The 22,088-nt window shown below is 39.5% G+C and overlaps 1 protein-coding gene across 3 annotated transcripts in view; it reads left to right on the forward strand.

Moving 5' to 3' along the window:
- GCC2 (GRIP and coiled-coil domain containing 2) overlaps positions 1-20,041 on the forward strand; it is a 55,667-nt gene extending 35,626 nt beyond the window's left edge. For 2 of the 3 annotated variants that reach the window (XM_075917908.2, XM_006114555.5), the window contains exons 17-23: positions 732-853; positions 3,915-4,091; positions 5,781-5,998; positions 8,518-8,712; positions 12,517-12,656; positions 14,390-14,591; positions 16,111-20,041. In XM_075917908.2, coding sequence (XP_075774023.1) covers positions 732-853; positions 3,915-4,091; positions 5,781-5,998; positions 8,518-8,712; positions 12,517-12,656; positions 14,390-14,591; positions 16,111-16,181 — 1,125 coding nt within the window. In that variant the 3' untranslated portion in view covers positions 16,182-20,041. The remainder of the gene's footprint in view (positions 1-731; positions 854-3,914; positions 4,092-5,780; positions 5,999-8,517; positions 8,713-12,516; positions 12,657-14,389; positions 14,592-16,110) is intronic. The other variant, XM_089775401.1, reaches the window with a different exon arrangement.
- Positions 20,042-22,088: the final 2,047 nt, after the last annotated feature.

Here is a 22,088-nt window from a genome sequence, read left to right on the forward strand (position 1 = left end):
GAAAACAAAACATTGCTTGTCAAGTCAATGTGATTAGTACACACTCTTCTTCCTGTAAGAGTTGTGGTTAAATATGAAGCTACCTGGTTTTCTTTTTAAATGGCAGGAAATTTTCATCAAACTTAAATTTGTGTGTTAAGTGAATTTAACATAAACATAATGAAAAGACAGAAAATAAAGTGTGTATATATTCTTTTATAGAAACAAGCTGTGGAATTTTTCCATCACTTTGGTTTCTTGAATAAAATACCAGAATGACTCAGAATCAGGTCTGAATGCTACCGTAACAGTTGTTTGATTATGACAGCATTGGGGATCACTGGCCTATGCTGTTTCCATATCCATCATTTTTTGGAATTACTGTTTTTAATATTTCAGAACTTTGTAATTTGTTTTGGCTCTATTTGAACATTACATAAAAACTGTATAGAATTGTGTATTTGTAAACTGTCTGAAAGACAAATGTGGTTAACACTGTCCTCCTTTTTCTTAATTTTTTTTTTATCTACCAGTCATAGAATATTGCATTTTAAATGAACTTGCTGCCTTAATTAATATATTAACCATTTAATCTTGTATTCAACAAAACAAAAAAGGAAATGCAGTTGGAATATTCATAGTTCTTGATATTTAAACAGTGTAATATGCATACAGATCACAAAGTAAAAGTGCAACTGTGCTTTTATATAACTGGTTTATATAATTGAGGGTTTACTTCTTTTGCATTATAGATAGAAAAAACTACTGTCACTTCTGAATTTGAAAGCTACAAAGTCCGTGTTCATAATGTTTTAAAACAACAAAAGAATAAATCTGCTTCTCAGGCTGAAACAGAGGGAGCCAAGCAAGAAAGGTAAAAATTGTGTCTCAAGTGCTTGCTAGTAAAAGCTAGTGAACCCAAAAGATAATGGAGATTTTTTTTTTTTTTACTATTTTATATACATATTTAAATAAAGGGACAGAGGGACGAGAAATCCACTTTAGTAGTCTTGACTGACAATAATAATCTGTCAAATATTCATCTATGTGATGATTCTTGTTTCAAATTTTGAGAACTGTCTATTTTTTGGCATTTAAATATTTTTGATTGAGGATTATAGAAGTACCCAGAGACAGCACATTAAAAGGATGCCATCAACTTATAAATCACATTTCAGCTTAAAATTTTTCACTTATTCATGTTACTATAGCGGAAAGATTTTAAAAATCCCAATTTAGCATTTAAGGCAGTTTCTGCATTTGACATTACACTGAAAAATAGAATTTTTTTCACTGTTTCCCTGAGGTCTCCTACATGCTACAGTAATCCAGTTTCTCCTTTTTTGTGGGGTCTTCCCCATTGAAAAAATACTAGCGGGTGAGAGAATAGTATTGTGATTTTCAAACCCCCAAAAATTGGCAGGAAAACTCAAGTACAGGTCTAATATCTGAATCTAATTTTCCACTCATTTGAAATCACTCGAGTTCCAAGTCGACCATACCCCTTTTTCTGTAAATAGTGCTGCAACCTCTAGTTTGCATATAATGCCTGTTGGCAAAACACTTTGAGTTTGATACATTTACATTTTGTTTTTATATAGCTATATAACACATCTTAAGGTATTTTCATGATTTAAAGGAAAACAGATAAGTAATGTATTATACTAAATTAATTTGTTTCCACTCTCTTATTCCACCTAACCAAAACGCAAAACACTTTTTTTCATCTGTACAGATTGTTGGGTTTTTTCCTTGTCCCAGAGGTGGGAGGGACCCTTAAAGTTCAGTATGAAGCTGAAACCAGCATGTCTGCCTTTTGGTCAACAGTTTGAGTGTAAGCCTGATCTGTGACATGAAAATGAACTGTTGAAAAATGGTTTTCAGCTACAATTTTGCTTATAAAAAAGCTGCTGTTCTCACTAGCACAGCTGAACCATTGTTAGCATCAACAAAAGATCTAGCATAGGCAAAGCTCCAGGAACTGGGCCCATCCAGTTCTTACTATCATATAATTTAGACTTGCATTCAGCAGTATGGCCATTCTTATGTTCTAATGTGGTGATTTAAAAAAAAAACTGCTTATACAAAGGTTTTACTGGTTGTTACCCTTTTTGTAAACTTTCCCTGACACAGATGTGAAAAGGTGAAGTGAACTGAACTAGTCCAAAAAATGTAAGTGCAAGTATGGGCCGGACAAATTTAGTGCAGTTTCAGAAAGCCTTCGACTTAATTCTGTATGGAATCTATGCTAATATTTTTATCAGTTTTAGGGTGACCACTCCTGATAGTCATTGTCCAAAAAAAATTGTCAGTGCCCTAAGATAATCAGGATCATTATGTATTAACTGATTTTTGACAGAGGTCTGGAAATACTGCTGCAGATCCAGCAGAGTCCTATGATTTGTTAGAGAGATCCCTGTTAGAAACTATAAAACAGCATCTAAAGAGTTATCTATTATAGTAAAAACAGATATTGAGAATTCAGAGGACTTTATCAGATTCTATAGTTAGTCAGGACATGAGTTTCTTTGAAATGAATTAGTTGCAAGGGAGTCTCATTTATTTATCTTCCTTTTTTGCCAGCAGAGGAATTCTGATGGGAAGCAGTGTTGTGTTACTACTGGACATGGTCTGTTGGGAAATGTCAGACATTTATAAGTGGGACAGTTTGATCAACAATTGAAAAATTTGGGATAAAATTTCAAAGGAAGCTAAACTTATTTCTACAACTCTTAACCATACAAATAGTTCATTTTAGAAGTCAGTAGTATTATTCACGTCACTCAGGACTAAGAACTTGAATAACTTTGCAGTTCCTTCAAGTTATATTTTTCTCAAAATTGGCCTTTTTCCTCTTGCCTGAATCAGTTTATTTGAATATAACACAGTGACTTGTTTTTCTGGTGTTAATTTTTGCAGATTGACATCTTCCCTTCCCTCTCAACCCACTTTTTTTTCCACTACACTCTCCTTGTTTATACCCCTGCAAGGCTGGTGCAAAACAAATACAAAAAACACCCAAGAGACCATTCTTTTTTAAACCTGAAAGCTACTCGTCCATTTTCCTTTCCACCCAGATCTTCTTTAGCTTTGTCTTCCATAATTTGTCTAAAGATGAAAGGATTATTAAACTCTCTCTTAGCTCCCTATCCCCAATTAGGCAACAGGATGAGAAGTTCCAGGAAAAATGAGGCACAAGCAGGTGACGTGTTCTTAGGACAATCCCAAAGTCAGGTATTTTGTTGCCATTTCAGCTAGTACTGAATCATTCAAACCATTTGTATAATGAAAAGAGATTTCAGATTTAGCAGTATAGTTGACCCAATATAATTATGATACATATTGGCTGTGTCTACACTGGCATGAATTTCCGGAAATGCTTAAAACAGAATAGTTTTCGTTATAAATATTTCCGGAAAAAGAGCGTTTACATTGGCAGGCTGCTTTTCTGGAAAAACCCTTTTTCCGGAAAAGCATCTGTGGCCATGTAGATGTGCTTTTCCGGAAAAGAGCCCCGATCGTCATTTTCGCGATCGGGGCTTTTTTCCGGAAAAGACTACTGGGCTGTCTACACTGGCCCTTTTCCGGAACAGTGTTCCGGAATAAGGACTTATGCCCGAGCAGGAGCAGCATAGCTTTTCCGGAATAGCGGCTGATTTTGTACAGTAGAGCATCATTGCTTTTCCGGAAATTCAAGGGCCAGTGTAGACAGCTCGCAGCTTATTCCAGAAAAGCGGCTGATTTTCCGGAATAAGTGCCCCAGTGTAGACACAGCCTTAGCGGTTCTGAAATGGGATAACTCTCTTTAAAGACTTTTTAAAGCACTTAACATTTTTTAAAGTGCTATCATACTATTTGTTGTTTAAGTTTATTCTATACAGACTAACTCGGCTACCCCTCTGAAGCTTTTAAAATACGTATTATTTTTTACTTAGAGAACACATGGAAATGGTGATCGACCAATTGAAAGTGAAGTTGCAAGACACCCAACATAATTTACAAATCAGTGTTACTGAACTCCAAGCCTTGCAGTCGGAACATGACACCCTGCTGGAAAGGCACAATAAGATGTTACAGGAGACTGTGGCAAAAGAGGCAGAACTCCGAGAAAAGTATGATTCTCTGAGTAGATATGTTGTATTATGTGTGCAGTTGGTATCAACCCTTTTTTTGAATTGTTCTGTCCTCATAGAAATGGTATAAATGTGTTCAGAAAGATCAGGAATTCAAATGTCCTCATGATTTTTTCTCTTTAACCATATACTTTAAAGATTACATTTTTGCAGCTCATTGAGTGCTTCTCGCTACTTGTAAGTACCATGTACAGAACTGCCATTGTATTGAAAGATTTAATCTAGTGAAGTAATCGGATGCAAATGTCCACTTCCGAGTAGGAAAATGAGTTCAGACCTCTACATAAATTGTTGTACAGACAGACTGGTGGGAATCCCATTGTTGAAATTTAAAGTCCAAATAATACCCTTTTGGAAAGGTAACATTTTTTAATTCTCTTATCCACAATCCCCACTACATTATTTATATTAGGGAGCTTCTGTGACTTAATTTTTCAGACAGTGATATCGGTGTCTTAATTTTTTTCTACTTCCAGGTACTTCAACAAACTCCATTTCTCCTCTTCTCTTCCTTCTTCCCTGTGTAATACTGAACTTTTATTTTCTTGTCACAGCGGGCAGGATTTCCTCATTATTGCTACTTCTGTGCTACTTCTGTGTTGGCATTTGGTATGGGTAGAGATACTTCCAGTTTCTGTTGGTCATGGAAACAGAGACCAGATATGATAAATGAACTGGATCTTTTGCTTAGCAATGAAGTACCAAGCATAATTTTTTCCTCAGCTTGGCATAATTATTGGGGGGGAGGGGAAATCCATAATTGGGAATCCTCTGTTAGGTAAATATTCTCCATGTTTGTGCAAATTTCCTATTTCTAAACATTTCAGTTTTCGTAGAATACAGTATTATTAGATTTTCTTTTTAACTGTATTTGTCAATCTAAACTATAAGAATTTAGCATGAAGACTAAATAACTATTAGATTGAGACAGACTGTTAAAAGCAGTTGTTGGTTCAAACAGATATGTTTCTAGATTAATTTGGCACAATTTTTTTTACTGCTGAATAATGAATCATAGTAAGTTTAGGTAAAAGGTATAACAAATGCTAAAACAACCTTTAAAAGGTCACTGGACACGTTATGGTTGGTCAAAAATTGTAGCAGTTAGTAGTCCACAACCTTTTACCTATCCTACGATTGGTAAATATAAAAAGGCATTCAGACTTTATTTTTGTACCATCGATAGTAACAATGCTTCTTGCAAGTATTACACAAATATTAATTAGCTAATATTCACACATTGCTGTGAGACAGTTAAACAAGAATTATGTCCATTTTACAGATAGGTGATTTGCCCAATACCACAATGAATGAGTGGCTAAGATAGAATTAGAACTAACAAGTTCTTAGTCTTCTGCTCAGCTTTTTAGCTCACAGTGCCTCTAATCATCCTACATCTCATAATGATAGAAGCTAGAATCATTTGTTTAAAATGTTTAGATCTTTATTTTGCACCATAAATTTTCAAGGCACTGAATAAGTGTAAGCTAATACCCTATCCCATGGTTGGCAATCTAAGGCTTAACCATTTAAAAATAATGTGACCATATTTTTATTTTCTTATTTCACTTAAATTCCTAAGATATGAATGAGATTCCTGAGTTGAATACTATTTTAAATTTTAAAAACATTTGGAAGATCTCATTAGTATTGTTTTTGTGTGCACAGGATCTGTACAATACAGTCTGAGAACATGGTGTTGAAATCTGAGCATGCACAGATTGTGAGTCAGCTGACAACCCAGAATGAATCTCTTCGGAACAGTTTCCGAGATCAAGTGAGGCATTTGCAAGAAGAGCATAGGAAGACTGTAGAGACATTGCAACAGCAGCTCTCCAAGGTAGAAGCCCAATTCTTTCAACTTAAGAGTGAACCTACCACAAGAGGTAAGTTTGACTAATCATGCAGCCAAAAAAAATCCCTTTTGTTGATTATTTATATTTATTCAACTGTCAGATGGTCAGCCACAGAAAAGTGATGAATCATACAAATATCTCCAAAAACATATGGTGTACACATTTACCATGTAAAATCGTAAGCACAGATATTGTTCTCAACTGTTGATATAGTACTTATGTCAGTTATCTCACTTTATTGCCTCTGTGACATCTGGAATTCTGTCTCCTTACTGATGGAAGAGGAATTATTAGTAAGTATTATTATTCTGCCTGTCCCTTTGTCTCAGGTTTTGGAGAGTCCATTGGACAGCTCCTTCCAAGATAAAAGTAAAACTAGTGATTGGGTGCACAGAAAAAATGCTACAACTTCTCGTCGCAGCAGACAGATGTGTAGTTTAGATCTTGGATTAGCAAAAGAGACTATGATAATGTGTGGTAAACTGTAATACATTCTTAAATGTTGTCCCAAGCAGTTATAAAACACTTTTTTAGCTATAAAGAGAGCAGTAATATATGTGTCTGTTAGAGATGAGAGTTGTCTTGCTGGTTTTTATTTAAAAATTTACTAAGAAGCAAGAGTTATTGTATGGCTCAGAGTACTGGTAGGAAATAGAACCTTTGAACTCAGGTCACAGGTTGAAACCTAACTGAAGTCGGTAATCCCAAAATGCTATTTCGCTACTCAGTGACATGTGTAGTGTGAATTGGTTGTCTCAGCTCATTTCCTAATGGGTCAGGCTGTATTATCAAGATTACCATCGGAATTGGCAGTCTCAGAAAATAAGTTGAAGACTGATTCTGGAGGCTAAGATACTGTTATTTTTAGAAGGGTCACCCCAGCTCAGGATCTAGGTATGTTGTGTGAGGGGAGGAGGGAGCTTTGTGTTTATGCTGCTTCTCCTTGTACTTTATTTCTTCTGTGGACGTGTCTCTCTTTGTCAACATGCAACTTTCAAAATCACTAACCTCCATTAAGGTTTGGCTTCTAAATTGAAACACACTACAACATTATTTTAAAAAGTCCCTCATCACTATTACTGGACCATACACTAATTATAGTTAAATGAACAAGTGTGATGTGAAATGGTTACCCTTCCAAAAGAGCAAAAAAAACCTCTTGTTTTACCTTTTGAAAGATACAAGCTAAGCATCAGCCTTTCATGTATTTTAGCATGTGTACTGAAAAAAATATATGATCAAGAATGTTTTCAGCTGTGATTTGGGTGGGTGAGTGGGTACAGATCAGAAACCGGAATGAGACAAGCCATTTGATTAAGTGCAATGTCTTAGAGCAGAGGTGGGCAATAATTTTTTACAGGGGGCCACTCCAAGATTTTGGAAGTGGCCGAGGGCTGCTCTCTTCCATGATATTAATGGAGGAGATGCGGGGCCTGGGATGGCGGTTGGGTGCATAGGGGAACTTGGGGTAAGAGACAAGGGTGCAGGAGGAAGACTGGAGTTTGGGTGAAGCAGGCAGGTGTGACCTAGGGCAGGGGACTGGAGTGCGGGGATTTGGGATGTGATGTAGAGTAGGAGGGAATTGTGATCTGGGGCAGGAGATTGGGGTGCCAGATCTGGGAGGGAGCATGAGTGTTAAAGGGGGATAGAGGGTTTGGGTATGTTGAATGGGAAGGGCAGAGGGTTGGGGCTGGGGCTCCAGAGGCGGGCTGTGGCCAGACTTACTAACCAGTAGCCAAACCTACCTGCCTGCCTGCAGAGCTAAGACTTTCAGAGCTTAAAACGTTTCCCAGCCAGCCAGCCTGATTGCTTTGCCATGTGCTTCAGTGAATAACTGAGAGGAGGAGAGGGGGGTGTGGTTCTTCTTGGCTGCCTGTTAGTCCAACAAGCAGCTCCCATTGGCAAGTTTCTGGCCAGAAACCAGCCAATGGGATTGTGCTGGGGGCGGGGTGGTTCCTGAAACTTTCCCCCTCCCCTCCAGTTTTAAAATAGAAATGCAGCTGCTGGGGTTTGTTTCTGTAGGGCATGCAGGACTGCGGGGCAAGCAGGGATTCCTGCCTGGGGCTCCCCGCAGCCTCTGCAGGCCTGATCCGGTGGCTTGGCAGGCCACATGTGACCTGCAGGCCGTATTTTGCCCAAGCCTATCCTAGAGGATGCTGCCAGTTTTTCACTCCTCTGTTGTCCCTTTCACTGCTCCCACCATTCAAATTTAAAATAGTTACACCAATGACTTGTTTCACATAGTCAATTTAAAGGATCCCTGTTAATCTGGATTCTACGTATAGTGGTATCTTCAAAGTGAAAGACACTCTGTGTTTCATTGTGAAATATTCTGTATTCATTCTTTAAGGATGACTGAACTTCTCACATGATACTTTATTTACTTGTGTACATCTCCTTAATTTCAAGCACTAAAAGATGTATTCACCCCTCTCTTTTGTTCTCTTGTTCTCCTTCACATCCGGTTCAGTGGCTTTTGGGTGATCATCCCCACTGCACAGCCATCTTATTGATTAAAGTATGCCATCAAGAAAAACATTCTTTTTCAGGTCCATCTGTTTCAAACGTGCCAGTGAAGAACTTGCGAGAACGGAGAAACACTGACCTTCCTCTTCTTGATATGCCCGCTGTAGCAAGGGAAGAGGGAGAAGGAATGGAAACCACTGACACAGAGTCTGTGTCTTCTGCCAGTACCTACATGCCATCATTGGAACAACTTCTTAGTTCTCCTGAAGCAAAATTTGGTAAGTATGAATATTTTTTTGTTTTTGTTTTTTTTTCCAATAAGTGTTTAAACACTTGAGCTATAGAATCGGTATTACTTGGTACTCTTCTGAAAGTTGTCCTTAGAACTGCATTTGTGGCCACCCGCAGATATTTGTATGGCCAAACATGAGCAGAGGTTGGGAGGCACAAAGCAGCAGACTTTCCATGCACTGCTCAGATGTTGCTCCTGAATAGTTACCAGGGGTAGCAAGGAGTGCCGCCTTGGCGTTTACAATAGTGCCGCCAGCAGTGATCATCGCCCTGCCCCACGCTGCCTCCTCAGAGGCACTGGCAAGACCTCTGGAGACACATGGGCCTAGTGTGTATGGCGCCTGAGGCAGCTCTTGTCAACAGAGGTGTCTGTGGAGTTCGATTGCAGGGGCACTCCACTGAACAATTTCTCTGCTTCCACCCATACAGGGCATAGTGAGTCTGGGACTCTGAGTGGCCAGTGAGTTCCCAACCCACATTTCCCTGGGTGGACTCTAGCTGTAGGTCCGCAAGAGGCAGAGACAGAGTGATTGGGTTTGTCAGCAACACTGGACTTACAATGGAGCCAAAGATGTGATTGTCCCAGGCCTACGCACAGTAGAGGGCACACCTGTCTGGCTGGCTCTCTTCCGCCTTCTTGTGTAGCCTGCTAGCTGCAGCGCAGGCTTTCCTCTCCCAGCTCTCTGGCCCCTCCCCTGTGCTCCTGGCTGATTGACTCAAGGCTTCTTAACACCCTCCCCCCCCCCCCCCCCACCCACACACACACATATACACCAGTTTCACTCCTTTCTCAGCTTCCCACCAGCTAAGATCTCCTTTGCTCAGCTCTGAGGCTGCGGTAGCAAAGAGGTCCCTGAGGTCCCAAGCTGCTCACACTTTGTTGGTATCAGGTGTGAGTCAGGGAGGATGAGGGAGCATCAATGTCAGGGATCCTCACCCATGCAATGTGCTGGGAATGGGGATCTCTGCCCATGTGTGGGCTGGGGGTTGGTGACAATCAGTTGGTCCCACCGTTTTTAGCCTACCTACTGTAGGTTGGAAACTTGGATGGGATCAGCTGACTGTGTCCCTACCTAGACAGCACAGAAGACATGGCCCTGCCCACTAGGTCCTCTCCTTAACCCTCTGGCCCCCCTTCCACCATTTATTTCCCATCCCCATCCCTGCTACCTTAAGGCTTAGCCCTCTCACTTTAAAAAATGACGCCCCCCCCACACACAGCTTTTCTGGCTCCCCTGTTGCCAGGTATTCAGTTTTCTTCAATCAGAAACTCTGGCAGAAAAGGAGACCTGGTAGTTTCTGGTCTGGTTAGCCGTGCTGACTAGAAAAAAAAATCCGGTTACAGGAATAAACTCAGTTAGCCTACCCCCATCCCTTACTTACGTCCACCCCTGAGGGCAGGAAGCTGCTGCTAGATGAAGGACAGTTCAGTGAGAGACAAAGAACTGGCTAGGACTGATAAGAGACAGATAACAGCTCTGGGTGAGTAGGGGATCCTGTTGCCCCCTCCTCTGCCCTGCTGTGCTTACCCCCAGGCCCTCCCTCATTCCAGAGACTGACCCTGATCCCCCACCCTACTAGGCTCTTACCTGCAGAGCTTGCCTTGTTTAAGTTGAGGACCCATCCTTCCTGCCCTGGCCCCTGCCTTGCTCCAGCTGGCAACCCATGCTCCTGCTTCTCCTTTTTACAATCATTCCTTGGGGGTGGGGGGGGGGGGGGAGAAGGACTATATTTGATACCAGGCTAAAAAGTTAATCCAGCCCTGTTTGTCGGAGTGGCCACTAGTAAGAGTTGGAGGCTGTACTATGTGGCCACAAAAACATTTGTTGAGGAACCCCCCCCCCCCCGCCTTAGAGCATTGAGAAGCTTGTCATTCTTTATTCCACTTTACTACCATAACTCCTCCCCCCCCCCCGGTGTTGCAACAGTGTTGGGTGGGATTCTTAATAGAGACTTGAGTACCTGACAGCCACTTTGGATGCCTAAGTCCCAAATCTAGATCCTCACAATCCCTGCCTAGTTGCTGCCTAACCTTATAGGCACCTAAATTTCCAATGATAAGGTCCCCCATGTGCCTAAATTTCTGCCTTTGGACATGTGTATAGCTGCCTCAGTCAACCACCAAGCAGTTCCACACTTAAGCATCAGTGGGATTCAGAAAGTAAGATCTCGCTTGAAAGACCTCATGCAATAGACCTAATCAGAGGCCAGCATAGATCATATCCTCTATACTGGACTCTACACAAAATGGAGGAAAATGGGGGTGGTGATGCTCTTTTACCCAAGTCTCAAAGTTGGCACACTGATCTAGGATGTGGGAGACCCAGGTTCAAGTTCTCACTCAGCCTGATGTGGAGCAGGGTCTCCCACATCCCAGGGGAGTGTCCTAAACACTGGATAATAGAGGTTGGTGTGTCTCTTTCTCATGTTATTAGTATTTTAAAAATGTTTTATAGAAATGAAACAGCTTCAACAAAAGAGATTGAGTCCTAATACCCTTTCACCCAGTGGTCAGAACACTTGCATGGGATGTGGGAGAGTTGGCTTCAAGTCCTTGCTATCCATCAGGCAAAGTGGAGATTCAATCCCAGCTCACCTACATTCTGGAGACCAGAATAGGCTAGGGGATAAGGCAGGGTTGTATATACACAAAAATGACTGGCTTGGGTTCAGCACCTATCCCAGGAGATGATCATGATTGTGACACCTAAGTAGAGACAGGCACTTGTATCCTTTTGAAGGATGGAATTTTGGCCACCCCTCTTTCCTGAGCATTTCCTACTGGCTAGCTTAGATGTCTCTCCACTCAACATGCTGGCTTCTGTAAGTCCTTTTTCTAGGTACCTGATGCTCCAAGCGCATTGTATAGAAAGCTGTGGCTCCTAACTTGGGACTATGAATTCCACTTGGCAGCAGGCCACCTAAAAGTTAGGTGAGGTAATGCTCACCCTAAATTGTGCCTCAACCTAAATTGTGCAATATCTCCTTGAGGTTAGAAATACAAGTTTTGATTCCTTCGTATTGCAGACATTAAACCCTTATCTACTGCTTAGCACTGAGTGTACATTAACATTATTAATTTTTGTATAAGCTTTGTCCTTGAATAGTGATTAAGGGTTATGTTTGTTACCATTTCTATGCATAGATTCCAAGATTATTTCAAATTTGTAAATTTTTTTACATTTAGGGACTTTCATGGGAAAGAGAACAGATGAGTGAATGAGTAGGTAAACTGTAGGAACCGTGCATATGAAGAAAATATCTCACAATATTGCATAGAAAGCTAATTTTTCATCTAACACCTATTAAATTGAGGCAAAATGAACATTGACTTTACTAGTCCAATCCCATTCACATTAGAGAACATGGAATCAGAAAGAACTTGTGCCAAAGTGCATGAATTTGCTTTTGAAGTCTCAAAAAGTAGAGCAAGGAAATGTAGAACATCAGCTAATCCATTACAGAGATGACTACAAGTCCAAAAACTATTTTGAGGAAAAACTGAAATCATCAGACAGGAACATGAGAACATGAGATTATTCCCCCAAGTCACTTAAAGAAACACGGAAGTCTGTTTCTAAAAAATAAAATAGTTTGGTTGCTACAAACTTAAATGACAAATATTTTGGCAGCAAGACTAAGAATGGGTGGTGAAGCCTGACTTCTCGTTTTTCATTCCTGTGATTTGATGTTGCCACTGTGATGTGTAATTCTGAAAAAAGACCATAATAAACCAACAGTCCTAATGTAAATTAAGCTACAAATTAATCTTTTGAAATATTAAATTGCAGAACCACCTGAAGGGCAAATAGAACTCACCAAAGAAGAATTGCTCCAGAAGCTAAACACAACAACAAAAAGTGCTGATCATTTGAATAGGTTGCTTCATGAATCAGAAGCAACAAATGCAATACTAATGGAACAAATTAAGGTTAGTAGCTGTCACTAAAATATTAGATATGTTTCTTTAGAGGTTTTGTGTGTGTGTCTGTCTGTCTCCTAAAGAAAATCCTTTTGATACCTTAACAGATTAGTTGTTTCACAAAACTTATTATTCAAACTGGAATGTTTTGAAATCTGGTGAGATGCAAAATTTTACTACCCGTTTATTTTTTCAGATTCCACATATTTACATAACACTGTCAAATTACACCCTGTACTTGGTATGATTAGTCAGTGTTCACATGCAAAAAAGACATAATTCTCAGAAAAATCATAACATTTTAAGTTAAATTATTCTTCCCATATAGCTGATTTTTCTTTTTACTCCCTTTTCCCTTCCATCCTCCGTAAGGGTTTTAAGTGCACCCTTACTCGCTGGATGTAAATGTTGGTTGAGCATTAAATTTCTTGAATGTTTGAATACTGAACTGATATAACATCAGATGACAGTTACTTATCTAATTGCATTTTAGGAGCTACTCAGTTTGATAAGGGTTGGCAGATTCAAAATTCCTATTTTCAAAGACTGCCCTTTATTTTACTGCTTTTCTAACAAAACCAATTTGCATTTTCTGCAGCTGAAAGTAACAGGTTTTTTTTAAAGCCAGTCTTCAAAGCAGCATTCTTGTGAGGTTCACAGTCTATTATTAATACAATTTGTGTGCATACAAATTTTGCTTTATAAGTATTTCCTAACTAGAAGATTTACCTGGTATTGCTCGGACCTTAACTCAAACAAATTTTGTTTTTCTTCATTTAAATCATTTTGGGGGGTTGGGGTTGAGGATGAGGAGTTCAGTATGCAGGCTGCCCCAGGAAGAGAGGACAACCACAGCCCTCTCACTGCAGCAGCTTGGGGCCAGGTGAGAAGTGCTTGTCCATGGCCACTGCAGCTACAAACAAGCACAGCTAGAGGAGGGTGCATTTCCCCCAGCTGGGGAACAGATAGACAGACAGACAAACTCTCTGAAATATATAGTAGATAGATGTCCCTTTCTCCACCCCTGCTGGCCCAGTGGGGTTATAGCTGTCCCAGTCCCCATCTCTGGCCTCTTGCTGCCCCTCTGTAGTCATGCTACATTATAACTACCAGATACCTCTCTTTCCATTCTATGAGAAACAATTGAATTCCAGCCATCCTATTGTCTTGGCACAACCAAATCCTGACCTTGCTTTAAGTTATGATAAGAAGAAGCTTCATATCAAATTTGGTGGTCCTAGCTCTTACTGTGTAGGAGGAGTTCTTGAACTCAGAGATACTCATTTCTAAAATGCATATATATTAAGAAGATTAGGTGAGTGAATAGTTTGCCAAAACATAATCCAAGTAACAATTCAACCCTTTGAATTTTATCCTGGTCATCAGAATTGCGCAATCTGTACCTTGTTACCCCATACTTTCTTTATAAATAAATTACTTTGAAATAATAATGCAAAACTTATCCAAAAAGTGTTTAAGATTATGAATAGCTTAAATGAATTCTGAGTTATCTGGAGGCCAGCTGTACATCCAAATTCAGGCATAGTTAGTTCTGTGCCACCTTCAGGCTCCATGGGATCTTTGCCCAGAACACATCTTATGCAAACTACTTAACGCTTTCAATACCTTATTGCGTATATAATATACAGATGCCGTGTTCCTCAGACTAATTATATTCAGTCTTTCATTTTATAAAAATCAGTAAGGTAATGTCATATTTAATGGTTTCTTTCTGCCTGCAGCTTCTCAAGAGTGAAGTGAGACGACTGGAAAGAAACCAAGAACGAGAGAAGTCTGTTGCTAATCTGGAATACTTGAAAAATGTACTGCTGCAATTTATATTTCTGAAGTCAGGGAGTGAAAGAGAGAGGCTTCTTCCAGTAATGGATACCATGTTGCAGCTCAGCCCTGAAGAAAAGGGAAAACTTGTTGCAATAGCCCATGGTATGAGGTACTTCTATATTATCAAAAAGTTGCAGAAACAGAATGTGAAAGCAGAAAAGAAAAATGAAATGTGACTTCTGTGCAGATCTTGCAGAACAATAAAGATCAAGAATATTGTGTAAACCCACAGAGCAATAGAATTATTCTGGTCATTTAGAGGAGAGTTAAGATATTCATAACTGTCAGAAAACAACGTTAGCCAAAAGTTAAAAATAAAATTATCTGAAGTTAAAATACAAACCCTAAGAAACAGTGAGATATCACTTCCTTTCTTGTTAAAACTTATAGCAGACAAAATACCTTTTCTGGGGAAAAAGCTGTGAAATAGCTCTCGTGGCAGATGCTCTCCCAAGAAACTAGAAGTTATAGTCTAATTTTAATTTTAAAAGGCCCTATTATAAAACTGACTTCTTAATGGTTAATGATTAATTTTAAAAATACTTTCCAACAAATATCCCATAAGTAGAAGAATCTAAGAAAATTCAGGCCTCTGCAATAAATTTGGTGCAGGGCTTAACTCGAAATGAGCTATGCAAATTGAGGTACGTCAATTGCGTAGCTTTTTTCACATTAGCTTATTTTGAAATTAGGAGCATCTACACAGCTCTTATTTCAAAACTGAGAACTCTTGCTCTGACTTCCTTTACTCCTTATACAGGAGGGTTACAGGAGTCGGAGTAAGAAGTCCTCCTGCTTGACAGTATTTTGACATTATTTCGAAATACTGCCTGCTGTGTAGACATGGACTAAGTTAGTTTGAAATAACGCTGCTGTGTAGATGTATCCTTTGTAACTAGAGCACTCCCTCTGATGGTAAATGTTTAAGGTACTTGTCAAACACAATTCCTTCTGAAATTTTCAACATGCTTTTTTTATTATCCCTTTCAAAACATGGGCATTCGTTGTCATTTCCCTTAGTTAACTAATTAGTTTCCCTAAACATTTTAAATTCAGCTATAGTGTATGCACTTTCCAGATAATTTTTTAAATAAGGAATAAGTCAGTCACTACTGAACATTAAGTAAGGAGACATGAGCATGACCATGAAAAGTATTGACACACTAAAGTAATAAATGGGAGGATTTATTATTGGAATGGCAAAACAGAAAAGGTTCCCAGCATTGAGTATTGCTATTCTGGCAGTCCCTGTGGACTAGACCTCACCTCTAAAACATGGGATCTTGAAGGGGAAGTCAATAAAGAAGTTGAAACAAACCTTTTATGCCTGCCAAATGCAGACATGTTTCCTTAAATACTCGAAACAAAGTGTATTCTGGACAGTGGCATTTCATAATGATGATATCTTTCAATGTGATAGCAATTTTCCAGAGAATATTTTAAGAATATCCCTCCAAAATTTTGGTAACCAGTAAACATAAGGATGGGGTTTGAATGTAAGAAAATTGACAGAAGTAAATGTTCTGTGTCTGTTCTGCATAAGACTGCATCATTCAGTTCACTTGTGCATAATTATTGTTCAGTGCTGATGAAGATTATAAGCATATTTTTCCCCCTTCAGGTGAGGAAGAAAGTGCATCACGGCCCTCTGGTTGGGCTTCGTACCTCCACAGCTGGTCAGGACTTCGATGAGACAATGGAAATCTTTTAGACATTCACATTCCCCAATTGCACTACCAGAAAATTTGTACTGAAGAAGAATGAACCTTAAATGTGTAGCATTGATCATTTTCATTTTTCTAATTTTGAAAATTAGCTTAAGCAATGTGTCTTAGCCTAAAAATTGGAATAGAGGGTTTCTAAAGAATGTGCATTGTTACTTTCTGATGCCAGGTTCTGAATGCACCAAATTACTTCACTGTTTCTTGTGAACATTTTTGGGCTGAAAAGTTACTGATTACTTGAAAACATAATTTCGCAAACTAGTCACACATTTTCCAATTTTTATTAAATTATGTTGCATAATTTAATAACTGGAAGAACAGACTAAATAATTTAGTGAAGTACTTCAAAATACATTTCTAAGATGTTATTTTCCCTCAATGTATTTGAAGAAATCTAATTATTTATATTATAAATCTGTTGCCCATACACTATCGTATCAATGTAAAATCAAATTGATTCCACTGCATGATTATCTTTATAAAACATTGTGTGATTTGGAGATGCATGGCATTTTCTGTTTAGCCAAAGTTAAAATTCTCTGTTAAGTTTGCAACAAAAACAGACTATAAAGTGTAGGGCCAAAGAGATTAGTGGCCCCTAAAACTTGCCCTGTGTTTGGGATATTAATGTGTCGGATATTCAGAATATGTTGTGATCAGATGCTAGTGAGCACTCAGGGAAGGCCCAGAACAGACATTTTTAAGAATCAGTGGCACAAGTAGGCTGAAATTCTAGGAGAGAGAGTTTAAACTAAGGTATCTTAGTCTGAGGTTGGAATCTGCATAGGCAGCTTGAGAGTAATAAACCAAGAAACTGTGAGCAGGCACTGGCACCATCATGCTATACTGAAATAAAGGGACTTCATTGTACTGAATGATGGTAGTAACAAGACCCTGAAGGAAGTATTTGAATTTGCTGGAAGTTTACACATCCTAAATAAAACTGCTAGGAAAGAAGGAAGCATGTTTTCTTGGAAAACATTTATAATAGATGCCATTTGCAGGCATTCTCATTTAAAGAAATTACTCCCTTCTCTTTTCACTTCTCACTGTCTCTGCCTTTATGGTCAAGTGATTTGCACTTCATTTTAGAGTCTGCTACTTCATAGCCTTTCCAGAAACCTCATTTCCGTACAAGAATATGAATAATTCTACTGTAAACAGTGAACTCTTTCCTCCTTCCTCAGCTTGTTTTGTTTTCTTTGACCTTTTTTTCCTCCTAGCCCATGCTGTCCTTTTTCTCTTCATATTTCTGTTCTGTTCTCTTAATTAATTACTCCATTATTTGCGTGTAAATTTATAAAATATACATATGCATTCTATTCACCAGCCATCCTAGACTTTCAAGCATCTGTCTCTTCTCCAATATGCTCTCATTCAGTCCTAAAACTACACTTCTGAGCACAGAGAACAGGAATGATGTACGCTTAGAGCCACTAGCGCGTCTTTCTCTGCTACTGCTGCCATACCACCCTGTACAAATAATCAATAAGACCAGGTTAGGGAAAAGCAGTCCTAAGATTCTGGTGTTCACTCCCTTAATAACATAGTTTTAACCACAATCCTGATTAATATTGGCTGTAAGAAGAGCGGGAGAGATAGTCTTGCTATGCGAACAGAATTTCTTCAAAGATTATTGATACGAAAGTCACAATATGTAAATTACTTTTTAGTCATCTCTATTTCCTATGTCTATTTCAAGCTCAGTTAACCAGTTAACTTACTATATGGGGCAGTGGAGGAAATGTTTAACTTGCACTTATCACTGCAAAGCCAAAATAGCTACTATAGAGTGAATCCTTCCTGGCACAAGTCCATACTAATGCACTTTTTAAATTCTAGCTGCAGAATTGTCCTAGGTCATAGATGAGTCTGAACCCAGTTTGATTTTCTTGTGGCTTACAGGACTCGCAATTAGAAAACCATCTTTTGAACATCTGTAGCTTTGGAAGCTGAGACAAGACATGGAGTTGCCACTGTGGTGGTTATAGAGCCATTTTAAGTTAAGCACCCCGCCAGCATCATTGGTTTCTTCTAAATCATTAGATGGTGATCCTAATTTGTCTTATTCAGTCAGTTGTGATTAGTCTAATTAAAACAATGCCAGGACAAAGTTGGTGGTAAAAGATTTCAGTTCATAGTATTTCGCTCATATGCTCTTACAGACATTTTCCTGCTGTGATTTAAAAATGTATTGATTCTTAAGTTGACTTCAAAACTAGTTCAACTGAACATTTGCTGCTGTCATACTTGTTTTCTCTTTGAGTTTTTCTGCCCAATATCTACACAACTTTATTTGTTACAGGCTGTGACAAGGGAATCTCTCTTTTAAAGGTGTATTTCAGATCCTAAGATTTTATTTAACTTTGCAAACTGTGAATAAAAGTATGCAAGCAACATATAATGTAACACTGTCTGTATTAAATAGCAATTACATTTGGATTTTTTTTTCGGACTCTTGACTTGTATAGTCACTATTTTAGTGAAATTCAAATACTGTGTTCATGAATGTAATATGCACTCCTTGCATGATGTGCTTCTGCTACAAAGGACCATCACTGAGGCCTTGAAAGAGTGTTGCCAAGAATATTTTAGTAATTACAGCTAAACATCTTTGTATAATGGGTAATATTCAATTATCAGTGCTTTCTGAACCCATATCTTGCCAGGCTATGCAAGTAACTTCAGCTGTAAGCAAGTGTCTGGGTTTTAAATATATAGTGACAGTAAACAGGATAGACAGGACGTGTGGGCTAGAAGCACAATTATTTTGACTGGTAAATATGTATTTCATTAACTTCCATGTTAGTATGCTAATAGGGCACCCTAGTTATGACTCAAATTCCAAAGGCAATTTAAATTGAAAGGGAAGGCTGATACTCTGCTCACCTTTGCACTTTACTGCTCATTTTCAAAGAATACAGGTTGGCCTCACTTTGTGTCTTTGTTCTCTTCACTATTTTTACAGTACCCTGTTATCCCAAATTGTTTACAAAATTGGCAGGGAGACATGCCCCATACCCCACAGAGTTACATACTTACGGCCAAATTATGGGCTCCCTAGCAGTAGGAGGAAGAGGGTTTGAGGAGTAAGATGACATGCCCCCACTTTCTACCCTTGGGCATGGTTTGAGACTAGATGCAGGGGGGACTGCAAAAGAGCCTGCTAATTCTGAAGCTAGTGCTAGAAACTGCAAAGGAAGAGTGTTTGGTTAGTGCCATAGCCCCACTCCCTGCATATCGTTGGACTGCGATTGAGCAACTGCTACCTACGCTGCCACCATTTGGGTTGTGTTTCTCTTATCTCCTGCAGAGGCATAACTGGCCACAGAGAGGAGGCAGTCAGATATTTTTAAACACTATTAAAACCTCTTTCTGAAGGTGCACCCATTAAAATATACCCTGGTTAAACAAACACACACAAACATTTAAAGAATAACTGTTCCCATTTATTCACCAGGATGTTTTCAGTGGGCCTGAAGGCAACCCCACTGAACATACTCAGGTCCACCCTTTTTCTCCCTTCACCTTTCTGTCTCTGCACATCTACCTCCTTACCTTTTTTTGTACTAGCTCTGCTGCTGCTGCTATTACTGTTAAACACCTTCTTGCAGAGCCTCAGGAAGGGCGGGCAACATCTGCAAAACAGTGAAACTGGGTGTACGTGGTGTCAGAAGTGCCAAGTGAACAAATGGAAGAGAACTTCTCTTTCTGTTCTAATCTTAGGGGTTATTCATAACAAAAGTAGATAATGTTTCAGTTGGAAATGTCACTTGAATTGATGGTCTAATATTGTGTTCATTTTGATAAAATGCATATTCACCTCTGTGTGTGCCTTTGTTCTGAATGCTTATTTTCTTTGATAATTTGTATCAATGTTATTCAGGGCTTCCTAGTATTGATTTGTCCTGCAGCACAAAAGCAGAAGGGTTTAAGTAAAACGTTGCATAATGTGAGTTATGGGTTTACTGTAGAAATACTGGCACAATCCTGACTTGGGGATAGGATCACCATGTTGGTAAATGAATGTGAAAATGTGTGTGGGGAGAAACATAATTGTAAGATAACTTAATGTAAAATTGCTATCTTAGTGTATCTTATTAGGAAAAAATAAATGAACTTTAAAAAAGACTGGTGTTCCCGTTATTTGTCTAGCATATGCTACTAGACAGCAAATGGCTGACAACTAGTAGCTGAGACAGGTTAAAAATGCTGAATGTGTGGTGTTAGGGGTAGGAGAACTGCTTCAGAGAGTCTCTGGTTTAATTTACACACCAGCCACCCTAATCTGGAACTAATACTTTCACAAAGTTGGACTCTTCTTGCAAATAGCATCCAATTTCTTATGTCCACGGAAGATTTAAATATATGTGCCTTTTGTCCAATTCCTCCCTGCCCCTCCCCCCAGTCTGTTTTCCTTGGATAAAAATATACAGTCACTGTGAACTCATCCTGATAAGAGAAGGAAGGTTAGGGAATAAAATGGAAGGATCTGTCTCACACCCTGACCGAGGTAACTATGCTAATATAACTTTGAAGTGTTGACCAAGTTTAAGGTTTGTTGTGCTTAATCTTAAACAGAAAGATGCTTGCGCACAGATGTTTCTCTAAATGAAAAGATGCTAAAGCAAAGCTAATCCGTTATGTGCATAATGGACTAAAATAAATATAACTCTCCATTGCTTTGTAGCTTGTATACTCATTCACATCCTTGTACAGGAAGGAGTGTAAAAATGCTACTCTTAGGTGGAGATTTGATATACTAATGTTTATTTTTATGAATCTTGTTTTCTAATGCCTTGTTCATTGTAAAGTGCAAGATAAGAATAAAGTCCTCTTTCACCCCCACAAAACCAACAAATTAGCCATTTCATTGTCATATTCCCTTAGCTTTTGCATTTTCTAAATGCCAGCAACTTGCATATCTAAAGGTATCATTTTGACTTTCCATATCTAATATCCCAAACATAATAGTTTAGTTACTTTGAAGGTCCCCCATTATGGTGGTGTTGGTCTGTTTGATAATAGTATAATCTAGACATTACAATCTAAAGCAGTTAACAGTACTATTTATAGCATTTGGAGTATGTCAAATTATTAATGAAATGTCTAATAAGAAAATGTACTAATATGAAAAACTTGCAATTTAAGGTTCCAAAATGCATTGAAACTTTCCAATGTGTCTTTAAATGGTACAGGTTGGATCTTTCTTGTCTGAAACCCTCGGGACCTGACCTTTCCCAGCTGAGGGAATTTGCTGGACAAAGGGAGTCCCCAGACACCAGCCTCTCTGCCGCTGCCAACTCCTTCAGCTCCGCTGGGCTGTCTGCACGCCAGCCCCTGTTTTGCTGCCAGCTGGCCAGGCAGCTTCAGCCCCTCTGCAGCATGGCACACTGCTCAGTCGGGCTGCCTCAGCCCTGCTGCCTGGTAGTATGTGGCCCTGGCTGCACTGATTCTGCTGGGTTTCCGTGGCCCCAGCCCGCGTCCCATCCTGGGCTGCAGCCCCAGCCCTGCTGCTGGGTGGAAGACAGGCCCAATCACACTGCCACCACTGCCCAGGCTGCTGCAGCCCTGTTGCCTCCAAGGCTGACACAGCCTGGCCAGGCTTCCCCTCTTGGGCTGCTGTGGTCCCAGCCCCGCTGCTGGGTGGCAGACAGCCCCAATCACACTCTGCCCAGGCTGCTGTAGCCCTAAGGCTAGCAGACTCATGGGGCTGCACCAGGCTCCCAGTTTCTGGCCCTATTGCCCCGGGACTCTCTCATCCAGGAACATCCATGGTCATACTGGACCACAGATGTTGCCGGATGAGAGAATCCCGGATTTGGGAGGTACAGCCTGTAATAGCTTCTGAGTAGAGTATAGGATTTTTTTTACC

This window comes from Pelodiscus sinensis, chromosome 1, assembly GCF_052426305.1.
Source record: "Pelodiscus sinensis isolate ZL-2025 chromosome 1, ASM5242630v1, whole genome shotgun sequence".
NCBI lineage: Eukaryota > Metazoa > Chordata > Testudines > Trionychidae > Pelodiscus > Pelodiscus sinensis.